This window comes from Bos javanicus, chromosome 19 (genome assembly GCF_032452875.1).
Source record: "Bos javanicus breed banteng chromosome 19, ARS-OSU_banteng_1.0, whole genome shotgun sequence".
Classification (NCBI taxonomy): Eukaryota; Metazoa; Chordata; class Mammalia; order Artiodactyla; family Bovidae; genus Bos; species Bos javanicus.
In genome coordinates this window covers 24034421-24062419 of record NC_083886.1, presented here as the reverse complement: position 1 = coordinate 24062419, position 27999 = coordinate 24034421, and the positions used below count along the sequence as shown (strand labels likewise).

General features: G+C 52.5%; 4 protein-coding genes across 8 annotated transcripts in view; all 4 read left to right on the top strand.

Moving 5' to 3' along the window:
* Window positions 1-3844, top strand: part of PRPF8 (pre-mRNA processing factor 8) — a 32800-nt gene extending 28956 nt beyond the window's left edge. For both annotated transcript variants that reach the window (XM_061390610.1, XM_061390611.1), the window contains exons 37-43: window positions 163-356; window positions 1156-1395; window positions 1494-1635; window positions 2627-2767; window positions 2892-3031; window positions 3134-3336; window positions 3510-3844. In XM_061390610.1, coding sequence (XP_061246594.1) covers window positions 163-356; window positions 1156-1395; window positions 1494-1635; window positions 2627-2767; window positions 2892-3031; window positions 3134-3336; window positions 3510-3664 — 1215 coding nt within the window. In that variant the 3' untranslated portion in view covers window positions 3665-3844. The remainder of the gene's footprint in view (window positions 1-162; window positions 357-1155; window positions 1396-1493; window positions 1636-2626; window positions 2768-2891; window positions 3032-3133; window positions 3337-3509) is intronic.
* Window positions 3845-4322: 478 nt separating this feature from the next.
* Window positions 4323-8398, top strand: RILP (Rab interacting lysosomal protein). Its single transcript, XM_061390625.1, has 8 exons — window positions 4323-4836; window positions 4911-5004; window positions 5093-5199; window positions 5288-5533; window positions 5789-5934; window positions 6319-6441; window positions 7082-7171; window positions 7422-8398. Exons 1-8 carry the CDS (start codon window positions 4609-4611, stop codon window positions 7564-7566), a joined length of 1179 nt encoding a protein of 392 aa, XP_061246609.1. The 5' UTR covers window positions 4323-4608; the 3' UTR covers window positions 7567-8398.
* On the top strand, window positions 7576-19260 carry SCARF1 (scavenger receptor class F member 1). Of its 2 annotated transcripts, XM_061390615.1 has the most exons (11): window positions 7577-8925; window positions 9163-9224; window positions 9491-9592; window positions 10393-10918; window positions 13146-13364; window positions 13766-13894; window positions 14764-14867; window positions 15487-15607; window positions 16868-16992; window positions 17079-17225; window positions 17881-19260. In XM_061390615.1, the coding sequence occupies exons 1-11, from the start codon at window positions 8519-8521 to the stop codon at window positions 18735-18737; spliced, it is 2799 nt and encodes a 932-aa protein (XP_061246599.1). In that variant the 5' UTR covers window positions 7577-8518; the 3' UTR covers window positions 18738-19260. The 2 variants fall into 2 exon arrangements, with proteins under 2 accessions (XP_061246600.1, XP_061246599.1); XM_061390616.1 differs by lacking the exon at window positions 13766-13894 and having other exon boundaries at window positions 7576-8925.
* Window positions 19261-27597: 8337 nt separating this feature from the next.
* Window positions 27598-27999, top strand: part of SLC43A2 (solute carrier family 43 member 2) — a 43716-nt gene continuing 43314 nt past the window's right edge. The window contains exon 1 of one of the 3 annotated variants that reach the window (XM_061390617.1): window positions 27598-27686. The gene's annotated coding sequence lies outside the window, so the exon portion shown is untranslated. The remainder of the gene's footprint in view (window positions 27687-27999) is intronic. The other 2 variants (XM_061390619.1, XM_061390618.1) reach the window with 2 other exon arrangements.

Genomic DNA, 27999 nt, shown 5'->3' with positions numbered 1-27999 from the left:
ACAGGCCTCTTGGGGGCTTATTTTCACCTCATCCACCTGTGAATGGGCCAGTGCCCTGCCTGTGGTGAGGGGGCCCCCTTAGGGGTTAGTGTCCGAAGGGGTGGGCTGGAGGAGAGGGAAGAGCGTCCGTTGCTGACCTCCCGTGCCGCCATACCTCCCTAGGCCTTCTCCCGCCTCATCCTGATCCTGCGCGCCCTGCACGTAAACAACGACCGCGCGAAGGTGATCCTGAAGCCGGACAAGACCACGATCACAGAGCCGCACCACATCTGGCCCACTCTGACCGACGAGGAGTGGATCAAGGTGGAGGTGCAGCTCAAGGACCTTATCTTGGCTGACTACGGCAAGAAAAACAAGTGAGCAGGGGTGGGGGCTACAGAGGAGAGCCGCTGGGGGTGAAACGGGCGGCTCAGTATATGGTTTCTGGGATTTTCAAAACATTTTAAGCCGAGACGATTCTCAGGAAATTGTCGTGGAGATGCCTGTAAGGCAGTGTCTTCTGATAGTACAGGAAGTGTCCATGTCTCAGGGCTCAAGCTGACTCTTGGGCACTGTTCCTCAGCAGAGGCACTGTTGCCATTTTGAGCAGGGTGTTTCTTTACTGTCCATGCAGTCCAGGGACTTCTCACATCCCAGACCCCTCAGTACCACCGCTCGTCTCACACACACACACACACACACGAAGTTCTCACATCCCAGACCCCACAGTAGCACAGGTAATAAAACACACACACACGTTCCTTTTTTCTCTTTCCCTGTCATTTTTGCAACCAAAAATGTCCATAGATTTCCAGACACTGGTAAGGGTGACTGATGTGTCAACTCTGATTGAGAACTTGTTTCAGGATTTTCGTTTTTGAAAGTTTTTCCAGTTTCAGGGCACTTTTTGTTGAGGTAGAGTGGGACGTGTGGTTGCTAAATCTGGTTTGAGCATGGTCAAAAGGTGTACAGGCATTGGGTCAGCCTGGGATATGACAAATCTGATCCATATTAGTGTATTTCCACTTCACACTTGCTGTATAAGTATCACTTAGGATTGTCAGGGGTCAGGGTACACATGGGCTCCGTTTCTCACCCAGTTAACATGCTTGCAGTTAGGGGCATAAGTGACCAAGGGAAGGGATCATTGTGGTGTGACTCACACTATCCCCACAGTGTGAATGTGGCATCGCTGACACAGTCAGAAATTCGGGACATCATCCTGGGGATGGAGATCTCAGCACCATCACAGCAGCGGCAGCAGATTGCTGAGATTGAGAAGCAGACCAAGGAACAGTCGCAGCTGACTGCAACCCAGACTCGCACTGTCAACAAGCATGGTGACGAAATAATCACCTCTACCACCAGCAACTACGAGACCCAGACTTTCTCCTCTAAGACTGAATGGAGGGTCAGGTAGTGCACAGGGCAAGACGGGTGGGGATGGGAAGGCCTGCTGGTGCCGTGTGAGGTGCTTGAGTTGAGAAATGCCAACATTCCCTGCCTGTGTTTAGGGCCATCTCTGCCGCCAACCTGCACCTAAGGACCAATCACATCTATGTTTCATCTGATGACATCAAGGAGACTGGGTACACCTATATCCTTCCCAAGAACGTGCTTAAGAAGTTTATCTGCATATCTGACCTTCGGGCCCAAGTGAGTATGTTTGTCCAACTAGGCCACAGTGTGTACTAAGCATTTATGAGCCTAAAACTCACCTGAGATTTCCTAGAACTGGAGGTGATGGTTTTGAAATTCATGGATGAGTAAAGTATATGTAAGGATAGCCAAAACAGGGAAGAAGGTTTTGGCCCCCACCAGATACCAAAGCATTATAAAGCTATGGTAATTGAGAGGAGAATGTGTGATTGGCCTAGAAGTTATTGGAAAGAAGTATTATATAGTCAGAAACAGATTCATGTGTATACAATAAATCAGTTGTATCACTTGAGGATTCCACTTCCTCTGTGGGATTAAGTGTGTTTTATGATATTGGAATAATCAGCAAAGGAAGACTTGATTCCTACTTTGTAGCACTTACAGAAGTAAAATCCAGGTGGAATAAAAATCTGGATGTAAAATACTAAACTCTAGTAGAGTATTAGAAGAAAATATTTATTGTCTTAGTGATGGAATAATCTTAAATAAGATATATAACACAAAACCATCATCAAAATGATTAACTTGTGTGTGACAAAGAGTACCACAAAAGACAAAAACAGGAAGAAATAAAAGATAACTAGAAGAAATAAAAGATAACTAAAAGATTGGGCAAAAAGTTTGAAGGTAGTTTTGAGGAGAAACCGAAGGTGGAAAAAGTGCTGCGGAGTGCTGGGTTTAAAGGTGTGTACAGCTTGTTGAATGCCTGAGCTGTGTGCTTGTGTGCTCATTTATGGATACTGTACTTAAATACTTAAATAATCAACTGGGGAATGTGTGAGCAATGCTGATTCCTGGACCCCACTCAAGATTCTGATGTGATTAAATCTGAGATGAGGTCCATGTTTAACATTTTGAATAAGCACCCCCAGGCTTTTTTGATGCAGGAGATTCTGGCCACATTTTGGGGAACTCTGACCTTGTTCCTGGAGAAGGGACTTAAGCTGGTACTAAGAATCTCTTTGGTTCCTGACCCCCTTGTCTCCAGATTGCAGGTTACCTGTATGGGGTGAGCCCACCAGATAACCCCCAGGTGAAGGAGATCCGCTGCATCGTGATGGTACCACAGTGGGGCACTCACCAGACTGTGCACCTGCCTGGCCAGCTGCCCCAGCACGAGTACCTCAAGGTTAGCGGAGGAAGTGGGAGAGCTGTGGCATCCTGCTCTCGGGGTGGTGGAGGGAAGGCAGAGGTTTTACTCTCATGGGTGGGATTCCTGGGCCCTAAAGAGCTTTCCACTGCTCTTCCTATAGGAGATGGAACCCTTAGGTTGGATCCACACTCAGCCCAACGAGTCTCCTCAGCTGTCACCCCAGGATGTCACCACCCATGCCAAAATCATGGCTGACAACCCATCTTGGGATGGCGAGAAGACCATTATCATCACCTGCAGGTGGGCTTGCGCCCCCTTTGAAGGAAGGGTGATGGGAGGCTTTGCGGGCCAGGGCCCAGAATGGTGGCCTGAGCTCTGACTCTGTCCTCATTCCTCTTCCAGCTTCACACCAGGCTCCTGCACCCTGACAGCCTACAAGCTGACCCCCAGTGGCTATGAATGGGGCCGCCAGAACACAGACAAGGGCAACAACCCCAAAGGCTACCTACCCTCGCACTACGAGAGGGTCCAGATGCTACTGTCGGATCGCTTCCTTGGCTTCTTTATGGTGCCTGCCCAGTCCTCGTGGAACTACAACTTCATGGGTATGTGGGGCAGGGTGTGGGCTGGGGGCAGGGGTGCACAGGAAAGTGGGGATGAGGTTAGGCCACCAGCCTTAGCACTTGGGCCCAGATTCTGGTTTAGAGATGGCCCAGGGACCCAGGCTGGGTGAGGCAGGTGGACCTTGTCAATGTTGGCCTCTTCCTTCTACTCCAAGGTGTCCGGCATGATCCCAACATGAAGTACGAGCTGCAGCTGGCAAACCCCAAAGAGTTCTACCACGAGGTGCACCGGCCCTCCCACTTCCTCAACTTCGCTCTCCTGCAGGAGGGCGAGGTCTACTCTGCGGACCGAGAGGACCTCTATGCGTAGTCGTCTCCTCACCTTTTGCTCCAGCCTTCTGGTCAAGGCTAGAGCCTGTGGCCCCACAGACAAGCTGGTGACATTCAGCAGCTTGGCCCCTTTTTCCTCTCTTCTGTGCTTGTGATGTTGTTGACCCCTGGTGACTTGTAATTGTGAAAAAGTATAATAATAAATTTTGTATAAATAGGAGGTTTTGAAGCTTTTTTTCCCCTGAGCTCAGATTCTGGGTGGAGGGATGGCAGAGGCTGGACGTGTTCACAGCAAGCTGCTGGACTGAACCTTGAGGCCCCCTGTTCGGAGCTGTGGGGATAAATGTCCTCTAAGCTCAGTGAGCTGAAGGAAAGTTGGGCTTTCACACCCCTGCTGCTATGACCACGTTTGCCAGTTTTCCCCCAAATACTTGTAAACCCTCACCGCTTTTCAGCATCTCTTGGAGCAGTCACTATTTTGAGTGTAGAAGCTCCCGGCTTGTTCTCTGTAGCTGCAGAGCCCAGCTTAGCCCCTTAAGCTTTGTGTCACTCTCAGCCTGTCCTGGAAATAGGCACACGGCTGGACAGTTGGCTGCCGCTGGCTGAGGTCAGTGACAGCCCGCCTACCTCTCACCTCTTGGCTGGAGAGTTGGCAGCCAAGTCAGGCCCCATGACTCTAGACACAGGGGTGGAGCCTGGTGTGGACACTGGGGAGGGCTTGACAAAAGTGACCACTTACAGCCCTGGGCCTCAGCTCCTGGACTCCTGGCCGGAAGGTCCTACTTCCTGTGACCTTGGGGGCTTTAACAGGACAGGGTCCAGGGCCCTGAGACTCTTCCAGCCTTTTCCCTGAATCGCTCCTCCCTTGTCGCTTCTACCCCGCCCTCTACTGTCCTAAGCCGCTTCCTGGGCTGGGGCTGATTGGCTTTTTCCTGCCTCAGTTGGGGGAGGAGGGTGTCGCAGCCCTGGTCGCCTTCGGGGGACATGGAGCCCAGAAGGGCGGTGCCTGGGGCGCATGGCTGCGGGCCTCGGGTGGCCGCGGGATCGGGGACAGCCGCGGAGCTCGTGTACCACCTAGCGGGGGCCCTGGGCGCTGAGCTGCAGGAGCTGGCGCGCCGCTTCGGGCCGGAGGCCGCAGCCGGACTCGTGCCACTCGTGGTGCAGGCGCTGGAGCTCCTGGAAAAGGCGGCCGTGGGGCCCACCCCGGACTCGGTAAGTCACGGCGCCCTTCCCCAGCCGCCCGCCTGGGCCAGCGGGGGCTGACCTTAACAGCGCGGCCTCCCCAGCTGCAGGTATCCGCGCAGCAGGCGGAACTCGAGCTGCGGCGGCTGCGAGAAGAGAACGAGCGCCTCCGCAGAGAGCTGCGCTCTGGACCACAGGGTGAGTGCGGGCCTGCGGAGCTCCGTGGTCGGGGCGGCTCAGGACTCCCCCTCTCGCGGGCCCGCCGCTGAGAACGCCCCTTCCTCAGAGGAGCGCGCTCTGCTGCGGCAGCTCAAGGAGGTGACCGACCGCCAGCGGGACGAACTCCGGGCGTACAACCGCGACCTGCTGCAGCGCAGCCAGGAGACCGAGGCGGTGAGGGCGGGGCGGGGCAATGTGCGGGGGGCGGGGCCCTGCAGGCCCTCAGGCGCCCCGCCCACCAGTCCCTTGGCTCCGCCCACAGTTGCAGGAGCAGCTGCAGCGCCTCCTGCTGGTGAATGCGGAGTTGCGGCAGAAATTGGCCGCGGTACAAACCCAGCTACGCGCCGCGCGGGACCGCGAGAGCGAACGAGAGCAGCGGCGCGAAGCGGCCGTGGAGCCGCCTCCAGAGCCGGTGCAGGGCCAGGCCGCGGGCCCCGGGTGCGAACAGAGGTGGGAGTCCGAGCGGGCGGCCGCGGGCACAAGAGCCCCGGGGACCCCCGAGGACCCGGTGAGTGCCCAGTGAGGGACCGGTCCGGCTCTCGGTGAGCACTCGGGAAAGTTTTGCTGTGCTGCGTAGCAGGGCCAACAAGCTAGCTAGAAGGTGGTTACGAGTGTGCGCCCCCAGCCGGCCTCCGCCCCTACTCTCAGCCAGAGCCCCGGCCTGGCACCCATGGTAGCGCCCTGGCCTCCCGAGGCTCCCTGCCAGTCCTCTCGCGTCCCTGTCCAACCGAGGCGCCCCCTGACCAAGCCTGTCCTTCCACAGGCGGATGCCCCACTGCCGCCAGGGCTCCCCGCCAAGGCAGGGCAGTGCAGCTTCAGTCGAGAGGAGGTTCAGCAGATCCTTCAGGAGCGGAATGAGCTCAAAGCCAACGTGTTCCTGCTGAAGGAGGAGCTGGCCTACTTTCAGCGGTGAGGGCTCTGGGCAGGGCCCGGAGGCTCGGGGGCGCCAGGAGCACCTGTTCCCTGGCCTCGGTTCACCCGCCTCATTCTTTGAGTGGTTGATACGTCCACGGTGTCGTGTGCCAGGCACCATGCTGGGCACTGGAGGACGTGAGTCACATAGTCCCTGCCCTCCTGGATCTTCTTCCACACAGGGGAAGGCCAGTGCTGAGGGTCAGCAGCAGAGGCTGTCAGGGAAGTACTCCCAGGAGGGGTGACACCTAAGCTCAGGGGCAGAGGAGTTAGCAAGGCAGAGTGTTCCCAAAAGGGGGAACAACATGCACAGGTACTTGAGTCGAGACCTATTCTTAGCATCCCCACCGCTTTGTCTCTGCCCTTCCTCCTCCTCCGTAGGGAGCTGCTCACAGACCACCGGGTCCCTGGGCTTCTGCTCGAAGCCATGAAGGTAGCTGTCAAAAAGCAGCGGAAGAAGATTAAGGCCAAAATGTTAGGGACTCCAGAGGAAGCAGAGAGCAGGTAAGTCCTGGCCTCCATTCCCACTGAGCCTAGTCACCTTCTGAACCCATTGCCTCAGACTGTGCTTGTCACCTAGCTTAGCCACCTCTGGAACCTGCTAACCTGGCCTGGTCACCCTACCTCCCCAAGCCTGCCGTGCTGAACCCACCGCCTTCTCACTGGATCACAGCTGCTCCCACCTGCCCTGTTTGCTGCACATCCTGACTCTGCTTCTCCACAGTCGGTTTTCGGTTTCTTTGGTTTCTTGTCTTGGCTGCATCTGTTTGTTCTCAGGCAGGTAAAGGTAAGGCCGTAGCTGCAGGCCTGTCCACGGCCTGCTATGTATCTGGCTAGAAAAGAAAAGCCTCAAGATGTCCTCTGTCTGCCCAGATTTTCCTTCTCTCCAGCTTTCTTTTTTTAACTTTTTATTTTATGTTGGCGTATCGTGGATTAACAGTGTTGTGTGACAGTTTCAGCCATACAGCAAAGTGATTCAGTTTCCTTCACTCCAGCTTTGGGGGCCCCAAGGTCGCTCTGTCCTCCCCTTCCTGCTCCTGGGGGCTGCACAGAAGGCTGAACATAGCGGACTCCCCTTGGCCCTCAGGGCCTTGATAAAGGACCCTCACGTCTTCTCTCCTCTCTTCACTCTTCTCTGCCTCAGTGACGATGAGGATGGCTCATGGCTCCTGCTGTCCAGCGATAAGGGAGACCATTCTGAACCCCCAGCCCCTGAGTCCAGAATACAGAGTTTGTATGTTGACGAAGGGAAGGACGAATGTGGTAGGGGTGGAGGGTGGAGGGGCCCATCTTCCCTCCTGCTGCCCCAAGCAAGTAGCATGCCCATCCCCTCTTGCTCCTCTGGTGGCCCCTTTACCGCCCCCTGCCTCATGCTGCCCTTTCTTGCTCTGGGTCCCCTTTTTACAGCACCCTCTGCTGCCCTCAGCCCCTGTCCTTGACCTCCCTGGCAGCCAGGCTCAAAACACCTCTTGGTCTCCCCCCAGCTTTGGCCAGTGGTATCGGGGTGAAGCAGAGGCCCCTGGGACTGAGACCAGCAGTGTGGCTCCCAGCCAGCTACAAGGAGGAGAGGAGACCCTGCAGCCACCCCACCAGGAGCCGGTGGGCAGGCCGACAGCCCCCGACTCCTGATGGGTCCTGCTGTGCTCTCAATGAACATCTTTGTCTGGAGTCTCAGCTGCCCCAGAGGCCTGACTTTGGAGTCTGTCTGTGGTTGGATGTGTGACCTCAAAGGACCAGACTCCCTCCTTCCCTGCCCTCCTCCCTGGCTCTTCTCTAATCCTGGTCCGAGTCTGATGGGAGCTCAGCCTACTTTCTTTCCTATCAGTTCAGTTCAGTCGCTCAGTGGTGACCGACTCTGCAACCCCATGGACTGCAGCACACCAGGCCTCCCTGTCCATCCCAGAGTTTACTCAAACTTATGTCCATTGAGTCAGTGATGCCATCCAACCATCTCATCCTCTCTTGTCCCCTTCTCCTCCTGCCTTCAATCTTTCGCAGCATTAGGGTCTTTTCCGATGAGTAAGTTCTTCCCATCAGGTGGTCAAATTATTGGAGTTTCAGCTTCAGCATCAGTCCTTCCAATGAACACCCAGGACTGATCTCCTTTAGGTTGGACTGGTTGGATCTCCTTGCAGTCCAGGGGACTCTCACGAGTCTTGTCCAACACCACAGTTCAAAAGCATCAATTCTTTATTTTCCAACTCTCACATCCATATATGACTACTGGAAAAACCATAGCTTTGACTAGATGGACCTTTGTTGGCAAAGTAATGTCTCTGCTTTTTAATATGCTGTCCTTCCTTTACCTCTGTGCCAAGCCTTGGGGGCCAGATAGAAGTGCTGCTTCTCTGAGTTTCAGTTTCCCCGTCTGTGAAATGGAGAGCTAACTGCCCTCCTCCCAGCTGTTTGTACAGATGGCCTAAGCTGTTGGAATAAAGCAACTGCCCGTGATAGCCAGAAACAGCTCCACGTCTGTCTGCCCGTGATCCGCCCCTGCCCAGCTCTGCCAGGATGGCCCCTTGGTTGTCACTGGTGGGGGGGCCTTCTCCCCTCTCCGACTTTCCTTGGGGAATGTGATCTAATGGATTCCCATGGCTCACCCGCTCGCCTGTCCTGGGATCCGGGACTTACAGCCTCATCTTCCTGCCTGCTCCAGATTCAGACCAGCCCAGAAGCCTCTACTCAGCCCTCACCATTGGCCTTCCCTTTTCCTTTCACTATTCTGGTGTCTGCATCTCAGCGCCTGCCCACTCTCTCAGGGAGGTGCCTCATGGCAGCCCGCCCCTCTAGCCTGGTTTCCTCAGGAAAAGCCTGGGGAGGAAGTAGGAAGGGGGTTGGGCGCTGTGGGGGCCAGACTGACCCAAGCCCTCCCGCTGCACTGGCCGCCATGGGGCCGGGGCTGCTGTTCCCTCTGTTGCTGCTCGAGGCTCTGGGGGCCCCGGGGTCTGAGCTGGACGCCGGGGGGCGGCACGTCTGCAAGGCCAGCAGGTGGGTCTTGTGGGAGTCTGATGAGGGGGAAGAGGACATGAAGAAAGAGGGGCTAAAGCAGGAGGGGCTCGGGGACAGCCTGGAAGCGGTGGGATGGCTAGGGACAGAGCGGAAAGGGTTTGCGGACGTGGGGCTGTGAAACCTTGGCCAGCCCTACCAGATGGGGCTGAGGCCAGTGACAGTGATCCACCTGCAGGGCCAGGCCGCCCCCCCAGCTGACCCCTCTCTGCCCCACAGTCCCTCTGCTGAGCTCCAGTGCTGCCCAGGCTGGAGGCGGAAAGATCGAGAATGCACCATCCGTGAGTAGCCAGGATGGTCCCACCCACCCCACCCCACCCGCCACTGGAGGATAAAGGAGGCCAGAGCCCAGTGACCCTTCATTCCTACCCACCCTGGGGTCTGTTTGCCCTCCTGAGCCCTTGTGCCGGGTCCCTCCTGTGACCCAACCCCCCGCCCCTGAGGAAATAGCCCTTGAGGGAGGCAGGGGCGGCAGGAGCCAGTGAGAGGGACAGAGTGTCCCCTGGCCACACCCCTGTCCTTCCAACCTGGGTGGGGTGTTTTTCAGCCATCTGCGAGGGGCTGGATGCCTGCCGGGAAGACGAGGTATGTGTGAAACCAGGCCTCTGTCGGTGCAAACCTGGATTCTTCGGAGCCCAGTGCAACTCCCGTGAGTCCTGAGTGTCTCCTGAAGGATAAAGGGGCTGGACAGGACTGGGGGAGAGGGGAGGTGAAGCAGGTAGCAAAGTAATCTTACAAGAGCAGGGCCAGAGTCCCTCCAAGCTTTGCTGAGGAAACTGAGGTCCGGAGACAGGAAGTGACGCACTCCCGGGGATGCCCTGAGTCATCTGGTTTCTACGCCATCCTCAAAGTCCTCCCACAGGTTCAGTTCTGGGCTGTTCATCTTCCCTTTCAACTTTCTGAAAGATGCTGGAGATTCCGGTCAACTGCAAAATGAATGCGCTCTCAGTCTCATACACCTTATGCCAGTCTGGAGAGTGACTGGAGTGTCCACCTTCTCTGGCACAAAGAGGGACTTGGCAAAGTGGTTGGTGGGCAGTTTAGCCAGAGGGTAGCCAGCCGCCACGGGTTGGGGTTGAGAGGAGACGCTGAGGGTGTGTGGCTACCCCAAGGGCAGCCTCCAGGCCTGGAGAGACACAGTTGGGGGTGGGGGGAACCCAAAGAGAGGGAGGAGGGGCCCGAATGCAGGCCCACCCACTTCGTGTGGCTCTAGACCGGCCCCTTTCCCACTCTTAAGTGTGTTCAGGAATGTGGAAGTGGGAGGCTGGCCAGTGCTTAAGGAGCCTTATGGTTCAGAGTCGGGGGCAGGAAGTGAGCTGTGCCCCAGGGGGACAGGCTGTCCCGGGCTCTTGGAGGGTCCCTCCTGGCACACAAGGGGGCGTGCGGCGAGCATCCGTGCCCGGCCCCGAGCCCGCTGACCCTCTTCCGTCCCCCCTTGCCCTGTCGCAGGCTGCCCGGGCCAGTACTGGGGCCCCGACTGCAGGGAGGTCTGCGCCTGCCACCCGCACGGCCAGTGCGAACCGGCCACCGGCGTGTGCCACTGCCAACCTGACCGCTGGGGCGACCGCTGCGAGTTTCCGTGCGCCTGCGGTCCCCACGGCCGCTGCAACCCCGAGACCGGCGCGTGCCGCTGCGAGCCCGGCTGGTGGTCGCCCACGTGCCGCCGCCCGTGCCAGTGCAACCCCGCGGCGGCGCGGTGCGATCAGGCCACCGGCTCCTGCCTGTGCGAGCCAGGCTGGTGGGGCCGCCGCTGCAGCTTCCGCTGCGCCTGCCACGGCTCGCCGTGCGCGCAGGAGTCGGGCCGCTGCGCCTGCCGGCCGGGCTGGTGGGGCCCCGAGTGCCGACAGCCGTGCGAGTGCGTGCGCGGCCGCTGCAGCGCCGTCTCCGGCCAGTGCTCCTGCCCGCCCGGCTTCCAAGGCGTGCGTTGCGAGCTGCCCTGCCCCGCCGGCCAGTACGGGCTCCGGTGCCGCGACAGGTGAGCCAGGGTGAGAAGGGAGGGAGGAGGGCGTGCGAAGGAACAGGAGAGAATGAGAGGGGAGGCCGGGGCGCTGGGAGAAGGTTGCGCAGAAACAGACAAGGGTGGGGTGAAAGAGGGCAAAGAGACCCTCGGTGCCCCTAAGTCCCCCTCGCCCACCACTTTCATGTGTTTCAGTCAGTCAGTTCAGTCGCTCAGTCGTGTCCGACTCTTTGCGACCCCATGAATCGCAGCACGCCAGGCCTCCCTGTCCATCACCATCTCTGGAGTTCACTCAAACTTAAGTTCATCGGGTCAGTGATGCCATCCAGCCATCTCATCCTCTGTCGTCCCCTTCTCCTCCTGCCCCCAATCCCTCCCAGCATCAGAGTCTTTTCCAATGAGTCAACTCTTCCCATGAGGTGGCCAAAGTACTGGAGTTTCAGCTTTAGCATCATTCCTTCCAAAGAACATCCAGGGCTGATCTCCTTTAGAATGGACTGGTTGGATCTCCTTGCAGTCCAAGGGATTCTCAAGAGTCTTCTCCAACACCACAGTTCAAAAGCATCATTTCTTCGGCACCCAGCTTTCTTCACAGTCCAATTCTCACATCCGTACATGACCACTGGAAAAACCATAGCCTTGACTAGACGGACCTTTGTTGGCAAAGTAATGTCTCTGCTTTTCAATGTGCTATCTAGGTAGGTTCATCTGGTTACTGTTAAACAGAATACTCCTAGCAAGCCATAGAAATAGGACAAAAGAAACATAACGAATCGCGTGGCAAAAGGACTATTGCAGGGTCTCTCTGCCACTCAGGGTCTTTCAAACTTTGACCAGGTCCACCCACTTTAAGAAACGTTTTACATTCCATCATATATGTATTCAGTTCAATTCAGTCGCTCAGTCGTGTCCGACTCTTGGCAACCCCATGGACTGCAGCAGGCCAGGCCTCCCTGTACATCACCAATTCCCAGAGCTTGCTCGAACTCATGTCCATGGAGTCGGTGATGACATCCAACCATCTCATCCACTGTCATCCCCTTCTCCTCCTGCCTTCAATCTTCCCCAGCATCAGGGTCTTTTCCAGTGAGTCAGTTCTTCGCATCAGGTGGCCCAAGGCTTGGAGCTTTAGCTTCAGCCTCAGTCTTTCCAGTGACTATTCAGGACTGATTTCCTTTAGGACTGAGGGTCTCTCAAGAGTCTTCTCCAACACCACAATTCAGAAGCATCAATTCTTCGGTTCTCAGCTTTCTTTATGGTCCATTTATTTGTTTATTTATACATATGATATACATATATATCATACATGTATATGATGGGCAATATATTAACTGAAGTAAAAAAATTAAGCTGACAACACACACACACACACGCATATATATACACCCAAATGTTTTCTGTTCTCCCTTTTTTAATTCTGGTCAGGATCTGTTAAATTGATTTTATGAACTCCCCTTCTCCCACTAACGAGTCTGATCCAAGCGCATGATCCTAGATAATTAAGTCTCTGGAGGGAGAAAGTTCAAATAAGGATGAAGGCGATATTAAGATAAGATAAGCCTTAGTGGAAAAGTTGTTAAAAGAGTAGATCCTGAGAGTTCTCGTCACAAGGGGAAAAAAAAAAAAAACTGTATTTTTTGGTATCCATATGAGATGATGGGTGTTCACTAGACTTTTCATGGTAATCATTTCACACTATATATATGAGGTCATTATGCTGCACACTTTGAATTCATAATAGTGCTGTATGTCAATGATAACCCAGTAAACCTTAAAAAAATCTAAAGATAAAATGCTAGTGGTGAAAACCTGCACTTGATGCCTTTTTATAAAGCACAAAATGGGAAAGGAGCTAAACTAGTGAGGCCTGTTCATGCCAGACCTCTGAGGTGGCAAGGGTGGAAGGGAAGAAGGGGAAGGGGGAGGAAGGAAACCCTGGGCAGAAGGGAGGCAGAGCTTGGGGTGGTAACTTGGTTTCCCTGGCTGGGCTGGGAACTCCTGGGGACCCTGGGATCCAGCAAAGGATGGGGCTCAGAATGGGGAGGTGGTTAGGAAAGGGCTGGAATCCTACTAGAGCCTCAGAGATAGTCTGTCCAGCCTCTTTGTTGTACAACATGGGGAAACTGAGGCTCAGACCTGCCTGAATGGCCCTGCTGGAACCAAGATGCTCTCTAGACCCTGGAGGCCTGGGTGGGTGCGACATCCGTCCACCTCCCAGGGCTCCCTGGACTCCTTCTCTTCCCAGCTGTGGCCACTGCAAGCAGAATAAGCCGTGCTCTGCAGACACAGGCAGCTGCGAGGCCTGCAAGCCGGGCTGGAACGGGACCCAGTGCCACCAGCCCTGCCCTCCTGGCACCTTTGGCGAGAACTGTAGCCAGCAGTGCCCCCACTGCCGGCTTGGAGAGGCCTGTCAGCCAGACACCGGTCACTGTCAGCGCTGTGAACCTGGCTGGCGGGGGCCCAGGTGAGGGGCCAGCTGCTCAGGGAGAGGTATACCTTCCTTCTAAATGCTTGCCCCAGCTGCTCCCTCTTGGAAAGCTGCCCCCTCTTCCAAGCATATAGTCACACAACCCCATGGGGCCCACCTCTGGGTGAAAACTAAGGCAGGAAACATGGGTGATGATGGGGCCCTGGGCAGGCCCCCCACTACTCAGGCTTCCCACCCTTATCTCCCTCCAGGGATCTATAGTCTGTCACCTATTGGGTCTGACCTCAGATTCAAGGCCCTGCTTGCACCTGAGCTTCACTGCTGAATGTGTAGACGCTTGGGTCTCTAAATCTAGAAGTATGGGGGAAGATAGGTGGGGCCCTGGGGGGGAGGTCAGGCTGGCCTTGCTCTCCATTCTGAGTCTCCCCTCACCTCAGGTGTGAAGACCCCTGCCTGATTGGCACCTTTGGGGAGGGTTGCGGCTCTACCTGCCCCACCTGTGTCCAGGGGGCCTGTGATGCTGTGACAGGGGAGTGTGTCTGCAACGCTGGCTACTGGGGGCCCAGGTGAGGACTGGGAGGAGGAGGGGCCTAGGTCAGGCCTCTGTGCAGTCTGCTCCCTAACTTCCCTGCCTGGGCTTCTCCACCGCCCACCCAGCATACTCATAACTAGGAAGGTATTCCTCTGGTTGTGGGGTCTGCATCTTCCAAAGGGGGCTCAGTAGTAGAAGTAGAACCAGCTCAGTCGTGTCTGACTCTGTGTGACCCCATGGACTGTATGTAGCCTGCCAGACCCCTCTGTCCATGGGATTTCCCAGGCAAGAACACTAGAGCAGGTTGCCATTTCCGTCTCCAAGGGATCTTCCCAACCCAGGGATCTCCTGCACCTCCTGCCTTGGCAGCAGATTCTTTGCCACTGAGCCACCTGGGGATGTCAGTGTCGCCAATGTCAGGTTCTCCCACCTGTGGGACAGAAGAGAGTATTAACTGGCAGAGATTTCATTTTACAGAGGAGAGGACCCAGGCCCAGAGAGTTAGGGCGGGGCTGGGCCTTGCCCAGACCTCTAAACTCGAGGAAGTCTGGATTCCACTGGCATCCTGCTTATTTCAATGATAGCGCCAAGTGGACATGGAATGAAGATCGTGAGAGGTGGACCCTGCCTGAGGCTTGCACCCTGGGGGGCCTGGGAGCCAGGGGGCAGTTTGTGGATGGTCTCTCTGGAAGATGGGCTTAGGAGCTAAGGGATTATTTTAAACACTGCCAGGGGTGGGGTGCTTAGAATGTGGCTCAGAGGTCAGAGGAGTCTGGCTGGGCATCCTTCAGGGGAAGTCTGTGTGGCAGGGGGTGGGGAGCAGTGCCCAGAAATCTACCTTCCCCTGCCCACCTCTATGCCTTCTCAGCCAGCCTCCCGCTTATCTCCCCTGTCCCCCCAAAGCTGCAATACTTCGTGTCCATCTGGCTTCCATGGAAACAACTGCTCTGTTCCCTGCGAATGTCCAGAGGGAAACTGCGACCCTGTCTCTGGGGCCTGCCAGCTGGGTAAGCTGGAACAAAGAGTACAGGGTGAAGTAGCTGGGGGAAGGGTGGCCTTTTTTTTTTTTCGGCTGTACTGTGTGATATGTGGGATCTTAGTTCCCTGACCAGGGATCAAACCCACGCCCCATGCAGTGGGAGCTCGGAGTCTTAACCACTGGTCTGCCAGGGAAATCATGAAAGAATGGCCCTCGACACAGGCTCTGGGACTGCCTTACTTGCTAGAAAGGCTAAGCCCACTTCAGATATGCTCTCTCTACCTGAAATCTGTATGGGTGCTTTGGAGCTCCCCAAAGACAGGATAGAGCCCTGGTCCCCTGAGAAAACAGGCTAGCACGCAGGAAATGGGTACACAGGGCTGGACACTGGGGTGTCTCATCAGGCCTGAGAATTGGGGCAAGAGTTTGTGGAACGGGCCGTGGACCATCAGGAAGGGAAAGATCAGCAGGGAGGCTGGCTGGAGGAGGGGGCCTCCAAGCTGAGCTAAGTCTACATCTCTCAGAAGAAGGGGAGGGCCCCACAGGTGGGAGATTCTGGGGAGAAGGCAATGCAGAGCTAGAGAGGAGACATGATGTGCGGGAGACAAGAAGGCCCCGAATACGTGTCCATCCCCCGCCCTCCCTAGGATCGCATAGTCAGGACGCCGCCCTCATCGTGGGCATCCTCGTTCCTCTGTTGCTGCTGCTCCTGGCCATCGCCTGCTGTGCCTGCTGCTGCTGGGCTGCCCGGCTGGACCCCAAGGACAGGTGAACACAGGCCCCTGTATTCCCGACCCCACAGCTCAGGCCATGGGTGGAAGCAAGGTGGTATCTATGGTTTCCTTTCTGGGATGGAGATAGGCTGACCTTGTCACACATGTAGGTCAGAGGTAATGAGGTAGCTGGCCATGGCCGTGGCCTGGAGACACCAGGTCAGCCACCTGCCCTCCTCAGATGCTTCCAGGGGTGGGGGGTGTGGGGGAGCAGGCACCAGGCTGGCAGAAGGCAGAAGCAGCAGGATAGCTCTGGGAGGGGAGGCAAAGAGACGTGAAGGGAGAGTGCCGTGAAAGCCTGTGCAAGGCTTCAGCAGAGAGCGTGGTTTTCTGAGAAAAGGAGAGGCGAGGAGGGATTGAAGCTGGGGGGCTGCTGCGGGGAACACTCTTTGCACAAGAGCTTTGTTCCTTTATGAAACCTCTTCATACTTCTTGGCCCCTTGGAAGCTCAGAGCAGTGTGGACGGAGGTTTTGAGCAAGGCACTTGGGGACAGGGGATTTGCCTTCTTAATTCCCAGGAGGACACAGACCCAAGGTGACCCTGCTAGTCACTGGCCTGCATGAAGCCCGTGCCATTTTCTGGACTCTGTTTTGTCTGGTGTGCTGTTAGTTCACTCACTACCTCTTGAGCATGCCCCTCTTGTCTGTGGGGGCATCATCAGAGCAGCAGGCCTAGAAGGCCCTACCCTGGGGACCTAGTTCTCAGGGAAAAGGAGAAGCCCTTCACTCAGGAACCAGGACGCGTGCACAGTCTGTCTGAGGAATGGCAATGAGTGAAGCAGTTGCTTCCAGCTTGGGGGTGGGGACAAGGGGGAGCTTCCCAGAGGTGGTGTCACTTCCAGAAAGATCAGTGAGCTGGGGCTCAGCGAAGATGATAATCACACAGAGCTGCATTTGGGGGCAGTCCTCTGTGTAGGTGGTGCTATGCTGGGTCCTGAAAAAAAGCTCTGATAGATAGGAGTCGTTGTCCCCATTTTACAAATGAGGAAGTTGAGGCCCAGAGAGGCTAAATCAGAGCCAGACTGGCCACCTTGTGACTCTGGAGCCATGCTGCCGTCTGTGTCAGGCCTGGATCTCGGGGTCAATCTCTCTCTCTCTCCAGATCTCGGTTTGGGTTTTACTCTGTAGTCACAGAGAGTAACTGAGGTAGACACGGTCACTTTGTCACATGAGCCGTGGAGTCAGAATGGTCCTGGCCCTTTTCTCCTGCCCTAGTCAGGGCTCTCCCACACTGACCACTCTCCCTTGCCCTCAGGCCGGTGAGAGATGGAACCGCCATGTCCAGGATGAAGCTGCGGGTCTGGGGGGCCCTGACCTCCAGCCTGGGCTCTGCGCTGCCCTGTGGTCCCCTGAGCAGCCACAAGCTTCCCTGGGTGACAGGTAAGTGGGTGCTGAAGGTCAAGGGTTGCCAAGGGTCAAGGTGTCCCCTCGGGTGCTGCACTTGACCTGGAGCCCCTCCCCCGCAGTCTCGCACCACGACCCGGAGATCCCCTTCAACCACAGCTTCATCGAGCCGCCCTCCGCTGGCTGGGCTTCGGACGACTCCTTCTCTTCGGATTCCGAGTCTGGAGAAGAGGATGAGGGTCCTGCCTATTGCGTGCCACCCCAAGAAGGTAGCCCCCAAACAGCCTCCTGCCCCTGAGCCAGCCTGCTCATCACACCCTCTTCTTTATTCCTTCAGCAGACGTGTAGCAGGCACCCACTCTGCCCATCACGGTTCTTGGCTGTGGGATGCAGTCGAGAACAAGAGAGATGCCTGCCCTGCGCAAACGTATAGTCTACGAGACAGTGGGTGGTAGGACAGAGTGATACATGCTTTCATGGGGGCCATGCGAGTAGGTGCTCGTAATCCAGCATGTCAGGGGTGACAGGGGTCAGAGATGATGTCTCGGTGTTCGTGGTATTGGAGTTGAATCTAGCAGAATCAGTAGGAGTTAGCCCAGGGACAGGGAGAAATGGCAGTGACATTTCAGGAAGAGGGAACAGTGTACACAAAAGGCAGTAAGTAAGAAGGACATGGCCACATGGCACCGAGAGAGTTTCAGCGTGGTTGGAGTGTGGCATTATCACAAAGTCGGGGAGAACAGTGGGAACAGAGGGTAGCGGCGGCAGCTTCTGCCTGAATAGCCCTTTCCCCAGGCTCTCTGCATCCTTACCCTCTCCCTTGCTCCATTTTGGGGGCCTCCCAAAAGATGCTGAGCTGGGTAAGTAAGATGGATTGGGGAGCCCAGCCCAGCTTCAGTCAAGCACTTCTGTCTCCTCTGCCAGGGATGGTCCCTGCGGTCCCAGCGGAATCCTCAGAGGCCAGCCTGGCTGGAGGTCCCTTCCCTCCCCCTGAGGATGCCTCCACGCCGTTTGCCATCCCGCGCACTTCCAGCCTCGCTAGGGCCAAGCGGCCATCAGTCTCCTTTGCTGAAGGCACCAAGTTCGCACCACAGAGTCGCCGAGGCTCCGGGGAGCTGTCCAGCCCTCTCCGAAAGCCCAAGAGGCTCTCCCGGGGGACCCAGCCAGGTCCTGAAAGCCAGGAGACTGAGGAGTCCACAGGCCCTCAAGTGGAAACAGATGGGGCCCCTCCTGGTACTGCCAGCCCCAGGGATTCAGCTGTTGGTCGCCGCCGGCTCCCACTTGGTGGCCGGACAGTGGCTGAGCGTGTGGAAGCCATCGAGGGCAGTGTCCAGGAAAGCTCAGGCTCTGTCACCACGATCTACATGTTGGCAGGGACACCCCGGGGACCTGAGGGCCCCGTCCGGTCTGTCCTCCGCCGTTTTGGTAGCTTCCAGAAAGGCCAGGCAGAACCCAAGGTCAAGAGTGCCATTCCCAAGCCTCCACGTCGGGCCCTGAGTCGGAACAAGGACAGCCCCAGGCTAGACTCTGGCTCTGCCAATCAGAGCCCCAGCTCAGCCATGAAGGAGGAGCTGACTGGGGCCTTGGAGTCTTCAGGGACTGGGTCAGAGGAAGGGGCCAGGAGCCTGGGGGGCGGCATCAAGAGCTCAGAGGGTGGCCAGGAGCTGGCCCCTGAGGATGGCTCCCTAGTACAGGATCCCCAGAAGGTGGCTGACAAGGAAGGGCAGGAAGAGCCCCAGTATGAAAATGTCGTACCCATCTCTGGGCCACTGGAACCCTGAGGATCTTGAATTTCATGAGTGGGAAGATGGTGGATGGGGCTTAGGCCTCAGATTGCCCCTATCAGATTGTTTTGTGCTGGGAAAAGATCCCAGGGCCAGAAAGACATGCCCCCTTGCACTTTCACTGGGAAATGTCAGTGCTGGAGGCCAGGTGGCTCTGGGTCCTAGCCGAGCTCTGGGAGTGGGTCTGGAAGGCCTGGGCAGAGACCCCACCGAATGGGGTCAGGAACGGGGAAGAGATGACTGCAGGGACTTTTTCTCTGTTGTCCTGGGCTCTGTTTAGCCCCAGTCTCTTCTTTCCTTCATTTGCAAGACATTTTTCTGAAATGGCAAACAACCAAACTGTTGGATGATAAAAGATTAAAGAGATATTCCTTATGAAAGGTTCCTAAACAACCAACTAAATCAGGTTGTGTAAGAATATGGGAGCTTGTTCATGCTATCCTGTTACATGTAAATCATGTTTCCTTTTTTACAAATTTCATTCCTTTTGGCCTCAGAATACATGTTTAGAATTCTTCCATTTTGTGTTTATTTTGTGACTGTTTTATAGACTTAAAAAAAAAGACGTGAGGGGGACTTCCCTGGTGGTCCAGTGGTTCCGCCTTGCAATGCAGGGGACTCGGGTTCCATTCCTGGTCAGAGACCTATAAGATCCCACATCCTTCAGAGCAACAAAGCCCTCGGACCACAACTAGAGAGCCAGAATGCAGCAACTACTGAGGCCTGCCCACTCTGGATTCCATGTGCTGCTACTAAGACCTGACATAACCGAATAAATAAATATTCTTTAAAGAAATAAAAAAGATGGATGTGTGTAAAAAACATTTGAGAGGAAGGCATCACACGGCATTTTTCTCCGGGAGATGAGAGTGCGGCAGATATTTTCTTAAATTTACACATAATTTCCAAATTTCCTACATTCTTTTTTACTTCTCTCACTAGGTTGAATTTTTAAAATTATAACAAGCAACGTTGTTTGTTAAAAAGTACTGGGCTGCCCTAGTGGTTCAGTGGTAAAGAATGTGCCTGCAAAGGCAGGAGACACGAGTTCGGTCACTGGTCTGGGAAGTGCCACGTGCTGCAGAGCAAAGCCCACGTGCCCTAGAGCCTGTGCTCCCCAACAAGAGAAGCCCCCGCAACGAGAAGCGCGTGCACAGCACCCAGAGGAGCCCCTGAGAAGCCCCCGCAACGAGAAGCGCGCGCACAGCACCCAGAGGAGCCCCTGCTCACCACCACTAGAGAAAAGCCTGTGCAGCACTGAAGATCTAGCACAGCCAAAGATAAATAAAAGTTTAAAAATAAATAAAAGGTACTAACATTATAGACACGTCTAGAGTAAAAATCAGATTTCCCTTCTCCTCAAGGGATTCTGTGGGATGAGGGAGGGGCCAGACTCAATTTTCATGGAATGCCTGTTGGTCTAGTCCTGAATTCTTTCCTCACATATTTGCATTGCCCAGACGGGAAACAAAGATCAAACCCCTCTGTCCCAGTGGGTAGAGAAGCTCAGGAACAGTTTAGGTGCTTCGTTTCAGATGCTTTTCTGCGCGCATGAAAACAGAAGAGCGTCTCATTCTGCAGTTTGCTATTTTTCTTAACAATATATCCTGGCTATGTTTTGATGTTAGTTAATATAAAACTACTTCTTTTTATAAAAAATGGGATTCCATTATGGGGAAATAACACAGGTTATTTAAGCCATCCCCTACCTATGGGGATGTGGGTTGTTTCTAATTATTTTGATCCAATAAATGATGCAGTAGCCAACTTGGTCTACATTTCTTTTTGTATTAGTGCTGTTTTTTTTGTAGAAGAGATTCCTAGAAGTGGAATTGCTGGGTTATGGGGTAACAATATTAAATATTTGAGTATTTACTCCAAATGGCCCCCAAAAAAGGGCTGAATGGCTTTATGTTCTCATAAATTATATTGGTATCTGTTTCCCCATACCCAATCTGATAGGTTAGAGGTGGAATCTCATTATTATTTTAGCACACACACAAAAAATCTCTAAGGCAATAACATGTTAAAGCTTCTTAAAATGTCAAACTCGTTGTACAGATAAGTGTTTTGTTTTTGTGAGATTTTTTTTTTTTTTTTTGGCCATGCCATGCAGCTTGTGGGTTAATTCCCCATCCAGGGACTGAACCTGGGCCCTCAGCTGTGAAAGCATGAAGTCCTAAGCACTGAACCACCAGGGAATTCCCCAGATAAAAGTTTTTTATTTGAGGTTTTTAACTCAAAAAAATGCTATTTTGATATGAATGATTTAAAAAACATCATTCATGCAGCCAATGTTCATAGCAGCACTATTTATAATATCCACGGCATGGAAGCAACGTAAGTATCCATCAACAGATGAATGGGTAAAGATATGTCCACATACACAATGAAGTATCACTCAGCCATAAGAAAGAATGAAATATTGCCATTTGCAGCAACGTGGATGGACCTAGAGATTATCATACGAAGTAAGTCAAAGACAAATATAATGAGATCACTTTATATGTGGAATTTTAAAAAATGATATGAATGAACTTATCTACTAAACAGAAATAGACTCGCAGACATAAAAAACAAAATTATGGTTACCAAAGGAGAAGGAGGGAGGAATAACTTAGGAGTATGGGATTAACATATATAAAATATTAATAGATAATAAACAAGGACCTACTATATAGCACAGGGAACTATATTCAATATCTTGTAATAAACTACAGTGAGAAAGATATAACTGTAATAAACCACAATAAAAATATATAACTCCATATATACATATATGGAGCTTTCTGGTGATCCAGTGGACTGCATGGGGCATGGGTTTGATCCTTCATTAAGGAACTAAGATGCCACATGCTTTGCTCCGTGACTCAAAAAAAAAAAACACAAACACATATATATATAATGGAATCACTAAAAAAATGAAAAAAATAGTATCATTAAAATGTGAATTTCTGGGACTTGCCTGGTGGTCCAATGGTTGAGACTTCACCTTCCAAGCAGGGGGTGTGGGTTTGATCCTTGCTCGGGGAGCCAAGATCCCACATGCTTTGGGGCCAAAACATAAAACAGAAGCAATACTGTAACAGATTCAACTGTTGTTTAATCACTCAGTCATGTTCCACTCTTTGCGACCCCATGGACTGCAGCCCACCAGGTTCCTCTGTCCATGGGATTCTCTGGGCAAGAATACTGGGGTGGGTTGTCATTTCCTTCTCCAATAAAGACTTTAAAAATGGCCCACATTAGAAAAACTTTTTTAGAGTGAATCTCTATGATTATTCTAAGACCAAACTTCTTTTCATATCTTTTTCAGTTATTAGTACTTTTTCCTGTAGATGATTTGGTTATATTCTTTTTTTTTCTTTCCACCCGCCCCTCGCTGGTTATATTCTTTCCCCAATTTTCAATTGAGATGGTCATCTTTTTCTCATTGATTTATAAGTGACTTTATATCAAGGATATTAATTCTTTGCACAGTTTGTGATTGGTCTTTTAATGCTGTTTATAGTTTCTTTCTCCTTTTCCCTACAGAAATTAAAAATTTAAATTTAGACAAATCTTTTTCTTTTTGACTTCTGGGTTTAATGTCATGTGTAATGGAAAGATGGAAAAGCCTTTTCTACCTTAAAATCAGTAAAATAATCTTCTACATTTTTTTAGTACTTTAGTGGTTTTATTTATGATTTTTTAATTGAAGTACAGTTGATGTACAATGTTTTATGTTACACTTGTACACTATAGTGACTCACAATTTTTAAACTGTAATTATAAAATATTGGCTATATTCCCAGTGTAGCTTACTTTAGGTATAATAATTTGTTTACGATTTGCCAGCAGTGCTGATGTGGGGTCTTTAACACTCCTGACAAAAAGACTGGGGAAAAAAACCCCCAAACCCAGGGAATAACCTGGTGGTCCAGTGGTTAGGACTTGGTGCTTACAACTGCCCTGGCCCAGGTTCAATCCTTGACGGGGGGACTTTAAAACACAAGGCACAGCACCCCCCCCCCAAAAAAAATACACAGAAAACAAAACAAAAAAACCCCCAGAATTTCAAATTAGACCTGGATTCAAATCTCAGTTCTGACATACTTGTTTTGTGACTTTGGAAATGTTACTTAAAGCTTGTTTTTCTGGAAAATGGGCATGTGGCTATCTTCCAGGGTTACTGTAGGGATTAAATGACACAGTATGTAAAGCACCTAGTAAATTTTTGACCCTCAATAAAGGGTCATTATTATTGGCATTACATCATTCTCCCAGCTTTGAGTTCTTTATTCCTAGAAGCTGACACTTTTCATCTTTTCATTTATTTATGTTTCATTCAACAAACTCATTTTGTGTTTACTTCTGTATCAAGAGCTGGTTATAGTAAGCTTTGAATAAGGCATGGCTCATGTCCCCAAAGAGTTCGTAGTCAATGGGAAAAATGGAAGTCAAACAGATGAATCAGTTCAGTTCAGTTGCTCAGTTGTGTCCGACTCTTTGCGACCCCATGAACCACAGCACGCCAGGCCTCCCTGTCCATCACCAACTCCCAGAGTTCACTCAGACTCACGTCCATTGAGTCAGTGACGCCATCCAGCCATCTCATCCTCTGTCGTCCCCTTCTCCTCCTGCTCCCAATCCCTCCCAGCATCAGAGTCTTTTCCAATGAGTCAACTCTTCGCATGAGGTGGCCAAAGTACTGGAGTAATCATTCCTTCCAAAGAAAACCCAGGGCTGATCTCCTTGCAGTCCAAGGGACTCTCAAGAATCTTCTCCAATACCACAGTTCAAAAGCATCAATTCTTTGGCAATCAGCTTTCTTCACAGTCCAACTCTCACATCCATACATGACCACTGGAAAAACCATAGCCTTGACTAGACGGACCTTTGTTGGCAAAGTAATGTCTCTGCTTTTGAATATGCTGTCTAGGTTGTTCATAACTGTCCTTCCAAGGAGTAAGCGTCTTTTAATTTCATGGCTGCAGTCACCATCTGCAGTGATTTTGGAGCCCAGAAAAATAAAGTCTGACACTGTTTCCACTGTTTCCCCATCTATTTCCCATGAAGTGATGGGACCAGATGCCATGATCTTCATTTTCTGAATGTTGAGCTTTAAGCCAACTTTTTCACTCTTCTCTTTCACTTTTATCAAGAGGCTTTTTAGTTCCTCTTCACTTTCTGCCATAAGGGTGGTGTCATCTGCATATCTGAGGTTATTGATATTTCTCCCGGCAATCTTGATTCCAGCTTGGGCTTCTTCCAGCCCAGCATTTCCCATGATGTACTCTGCATAGAAGTTAAATAAGCAGGGTGACAATATACAGCCTTGACATACTCCTTCTATTTGGAACCAGTCTGTTGTTCCATGTCCAGTTCTAACTGTTGCTTCCTGACCTGCATACAGGTTTCTCAAGAGGCAGGTCAGGTGGTCTGGTATTCCCATCTCTTTCAGAACTTTCCACAGTTTATTGTGATCCACACAGTCAAAGGCTTTGGCATAGTCAATAAAGCAGAAACAGATGTTTTTCTGGAACTCTCTTGCTTTTTTGATGATCCAGCAGATGTTGGCAATTTGATCTCTGGTTCCTCTGCCTTTTCTAAAACCAGCTTGAACATCTGGAAGTTCACGGTTCACGTACTGCTGAAGCCTGGCTTGGAGAATTTTGAGCATTACTTTACTAGTGTGTGAGATGAGTGCAATTGCGTGGTAGTTTGAGCATTCTTTGGCATTGCCTTTCTTTGGGATTGGAATGAAAACTGACCTTTTCCAGTCCTGTGGCCACTGCTGAGTTTTCCAAATTTGCTGGCATATTGAGTGCAACACTTTCACAGCATCATCTTTCAGGATTTGAAATAGCTCAACTGGAATTCCATCACCTCCACTAGCTTTGTTTGTAGTGATGCTTTCTAAGGCTTACTTGACTTCACATTCCAGGATGTCTGGCTCTAGGTGAGTGATCACACCATCGTGATTATCTTGGTCGTGAAGATCTTTTTTGTACCTTTTAGAACTAACACCCAAAAAAAGATGTCGTTTTCATTACAGGGGACTGGAATGCAAAAGTAGGAAGTCAAGAAACACCTGGAATAACAGGCAAATTTGGCCTTGGAATACAGAATGAAGCAGGGCAAAGACTAATAGAGTTTTGCCAAGAAAATGCACTGGGCATAGCAAACACCCTCTTCCAACAACACAAGAGAAGACTCTACACATGGACATCACCAGATGGTCAATACCAAAATCAGATTGATTATATTCTTTGCAGCCAAAGATGGAGAAGCTCTATATAGTCAACAAAAACAAGACCAGGAGCTGACTGTGGCTCAGATCATGAACTCCTTATTTCCAAATTCAGACTTAAATTGAAGAAAGTAGGGAAAACCACTAGACCATTCAGGTATGACCTAAATCAAATCCCTTATGATTATACAGTGAAAGTGAGAAATAGATTTAAGGGACTAGATCTGATAGAGTGCCTGATGAACTATGGATGGAGGTTCGTGACATTGTACAGGAGACAGGAATCAAGACCATCCCCATGGAAAAGAAATGCAAAAAAGCAAAATGGCTGTCTGGGGAGGCCTTACAAATAGCTGTGAAAAGAAGAGAAGCGAAAAGCAAAGCAGAAAAGGAAAGATATAAGCATCTGAATGCAGAGTTCCAAAGCATAGCAAGAAGAGATATGAAAGCCTTCCTCAGCGACCAATGCAAAGAAATAGAGGAAAACAACAGAATGGGAAAGACTAGAGATCTCTTCAAGAAAATTAGAGATACCAAGGGAACATTTCATGCAAAGATGGGCTCGATAAAGGACAGAAATGGTATGGACCTAACAGAAGCAGTAGATATTAAGAAGAGGTGGCAGGAATACACAGAAGAACTGTACAAAAAAAAAAAAAAAACAACAGATGAATAGATAATTACAAAATTGGAGACAATCACCGGGAATAGTTAAGGAAGACTTCCTAGAGGACATGCTGTTTCAGGAAGGACTACGTTTGAGGGTCACAGGTGAGAGAACAGCACCTGCAGGAACTACAGGTAATTCCATGTGATTGGAGCAACTAAGAGCAGGCAGGTCAACCACCGTGGGGGAGGAGCCTGTGTGGGTCAGGTTGGAGAATTTGAACTTTATCCTGCAGTGCCAGTGGTAGAGTTTCCGAAGCGTTTAGCAGAGATCAGATTTACCAAGGTTAGATTTGCATTTCCCAAAGCTCACTGGGATGGAATGGGGGTGGAGAGATGGATTTGAGTGGCTGAGATTGGAACCTCGATGAACAGCAGCTGCCATCCTATGGACACACATGGACAAATTAGATAAATATTTAGGAGATACAGATTCTATGGGTGGGGTCAGGGTGGGATGGAGAGGGACAATAACAGCCGGTGACCAACAAATACTGAAAGGATGTTTCACGGTATCTAACTTCGAGTAGGCAGTGATGCTATGATCTGCGAGGTACAGTTTTTTGTGGGGGGAGAAAGTGAATTACTTTACAGGTGTGTTTGAAACAGTTTAGAAATGTGTGTGAAACAACTGCCTGAGAGACAGCCCTCAAGCAGGTGGCTCTAGGAGGGAGGGACGGAAAGATTGATTGAAGTTTGTCAAGTGAGCTGGGGAGATTCTTCAGGGTGGGGCAACCAGATAGGCAACCAGCCAGCATCCTCCAAGACCAGAGCGTCAGGCTTGGTCTGAGCAAGGTCGCCAGCGGCAGGTTGATGGCGGCAGGGGGCGCACTCGGACTCAGGGTCTAGGAGCACTAGGCTGCTGGGGCTCTCACAGCCCTAGGGTGACAAACCAGCTCCCACAGTGTGTCAGAGAGACCAAGCTGAATCGGCGGGAGACAGAGGGCCCTCCGACGGGTTGTGCCTTGATGGGGGACAACCTCCAATTGGAGCTAAAACTCCGGAGCCCAGGCTGCATCCCCCTGCCCTGGCAATTCCTTCAGGGGCTTGTCCAGGTCGCTCATCAGACCAGGAGCCTAGAGCTCTCCCGACCCCAAGCGTCTTCCCGGAGGCCTGATTTCTGCTAGTAGTTCTGCGCTGCCCACCTCCCCACCTTGCAGAGAGGCCCCTAATCTGAAGGAGAACGGGGAGTAAGGGAGTAGAGGTAGCACCCGGCAGTGGGAATGGGCTGGGGGGTCAGAGGCTGGAGGGGGTACCTGACGTCCTAGGAGACAGACAAGCCCCAGACTCCCACGTGGAGATCCCCGAGGGACACCTTCCAGAGACCGGACAGATGACACCCAGAAGTGCGGGTCGTGAATCAGGAGAGAAGAAGCACACCACGCCTGGACAGAGCTCCGGGGATCCGGAATGTGTAGACAGCGCTTGGACAGGGTACTGAAGGCAGGAGAGCAAGGATTCAGGACACAAAGCCCAAGGAAGACAGGATGGCAACATAGCGTGGGGAGGTGGCGGGAGGCAGAACGACCCACGCGGAGCCAGAGCATCGGGCGTGGTGCTCAGCACACAGTGAAAGCTGGGGACTACGAAGCGGGCCGGAGGAAAACGGAGCCAGGGAGCTAAGCGGGCTTCGGGAGGGAGACCCGCGTGCAGTTAGGGGAAGTCCGAGAGCTCCGGAACAGCGAGCAGAGGACCCAATCCAGGGAGAGGGTTTCCAGGTAAGACTCTGGAAAGGCGATGGGAGAATACCCCTGGAGCTTCCCGGCCAGACTGACTCCAGTTTTAAGCCGCAGACCTACAGCACGGCCACACGCAGCCCCCTGCCCCCACCAGCTCTCTTGTTTGTCTCCCAGTCCGGCCGGAACCGGCTTCTGCTCGTCGCGGGGCGGACGGGTGGCTGCCGATTGGTTAACGCCTGTTTCCAGCCCTGACTCAGCCAATCAGCGTGCGGCAGTGTTTTCTGCTAGGGGTCGTAATAAAAGGGCTGGAATAAAGGGGGGGGGCAGAAAAGGCGCCGGCCGGGCCCGATACACACCAGTAGGAGCCCGGTGAGCTGGATCCTGGGGACCCGGGTCCCGAGCTTGAGTGCTGGGGAGAGGAAGGTTCAGGAGTAAGGGCGTAGGGAGAAGATGTCTGCATAAAGGAGGAGAGACTGAATGGATGAGGAGCCGCCGGGGAAGAGGTTCAGGAGCGAGCTAGGGGATGGAGGAGCAGGGTTCGCTTCCATAGAAACGAGCTAATTGCCGAGGAAACGGCCCTAGACGGGGGTCGCGCAGGAGGCTCGCGCCACCGGTTTGAACCGGCTTCGCCTCTCCCATGCGGGGCTCGCGTGGCCGCAGCGCCTAGCGACCTAGACAGCGG

Coding starts and splice junctions, on each gene's coding strand:
- RILP (XM_061390625.1), top strand. CDS start 4,609: ATGGAGCCCAGAAGGGCGGTGCCTGGGGCGCATGGCTGCGGGCCTCGG. Junction 5,935..6,318: donor GAGCTGGCCTACTTTCAGCG/GTGAGGGCTCTG, acceptor CCTCCTCCGTAG/GGAGCTGCTCACAGACCACC. Junction 7,172..7,421: donor GAGTCCAGAATACAGAGTTT/GTATGTTGACGA, acceptor GTCTCCCCCCAG/CTTTGGCCAGTGGTATCGGG.
- SCARF1 (XM_061390615.1), top strand. CDS start 8,519: ATGGATTCCCATGGCTCACCCGCTCGCCTGTCCTGGGATCCGGGACTT. Junction 9,593..10,392: donor CGGAGCCCAGTGCAACTCCC/GTGAGTCCTGAG, acceptor GCCCTGTCGCAG/GCTGCCCGGGCCAGTACTGG. Junction 13,365..13,765: donor CCTGGCTGGCGGGGGCCCAG/GTGAGGGGCCAG, acceptor CCCTCACCTCAG/GTGTGAAGACCCCTGCCTGA.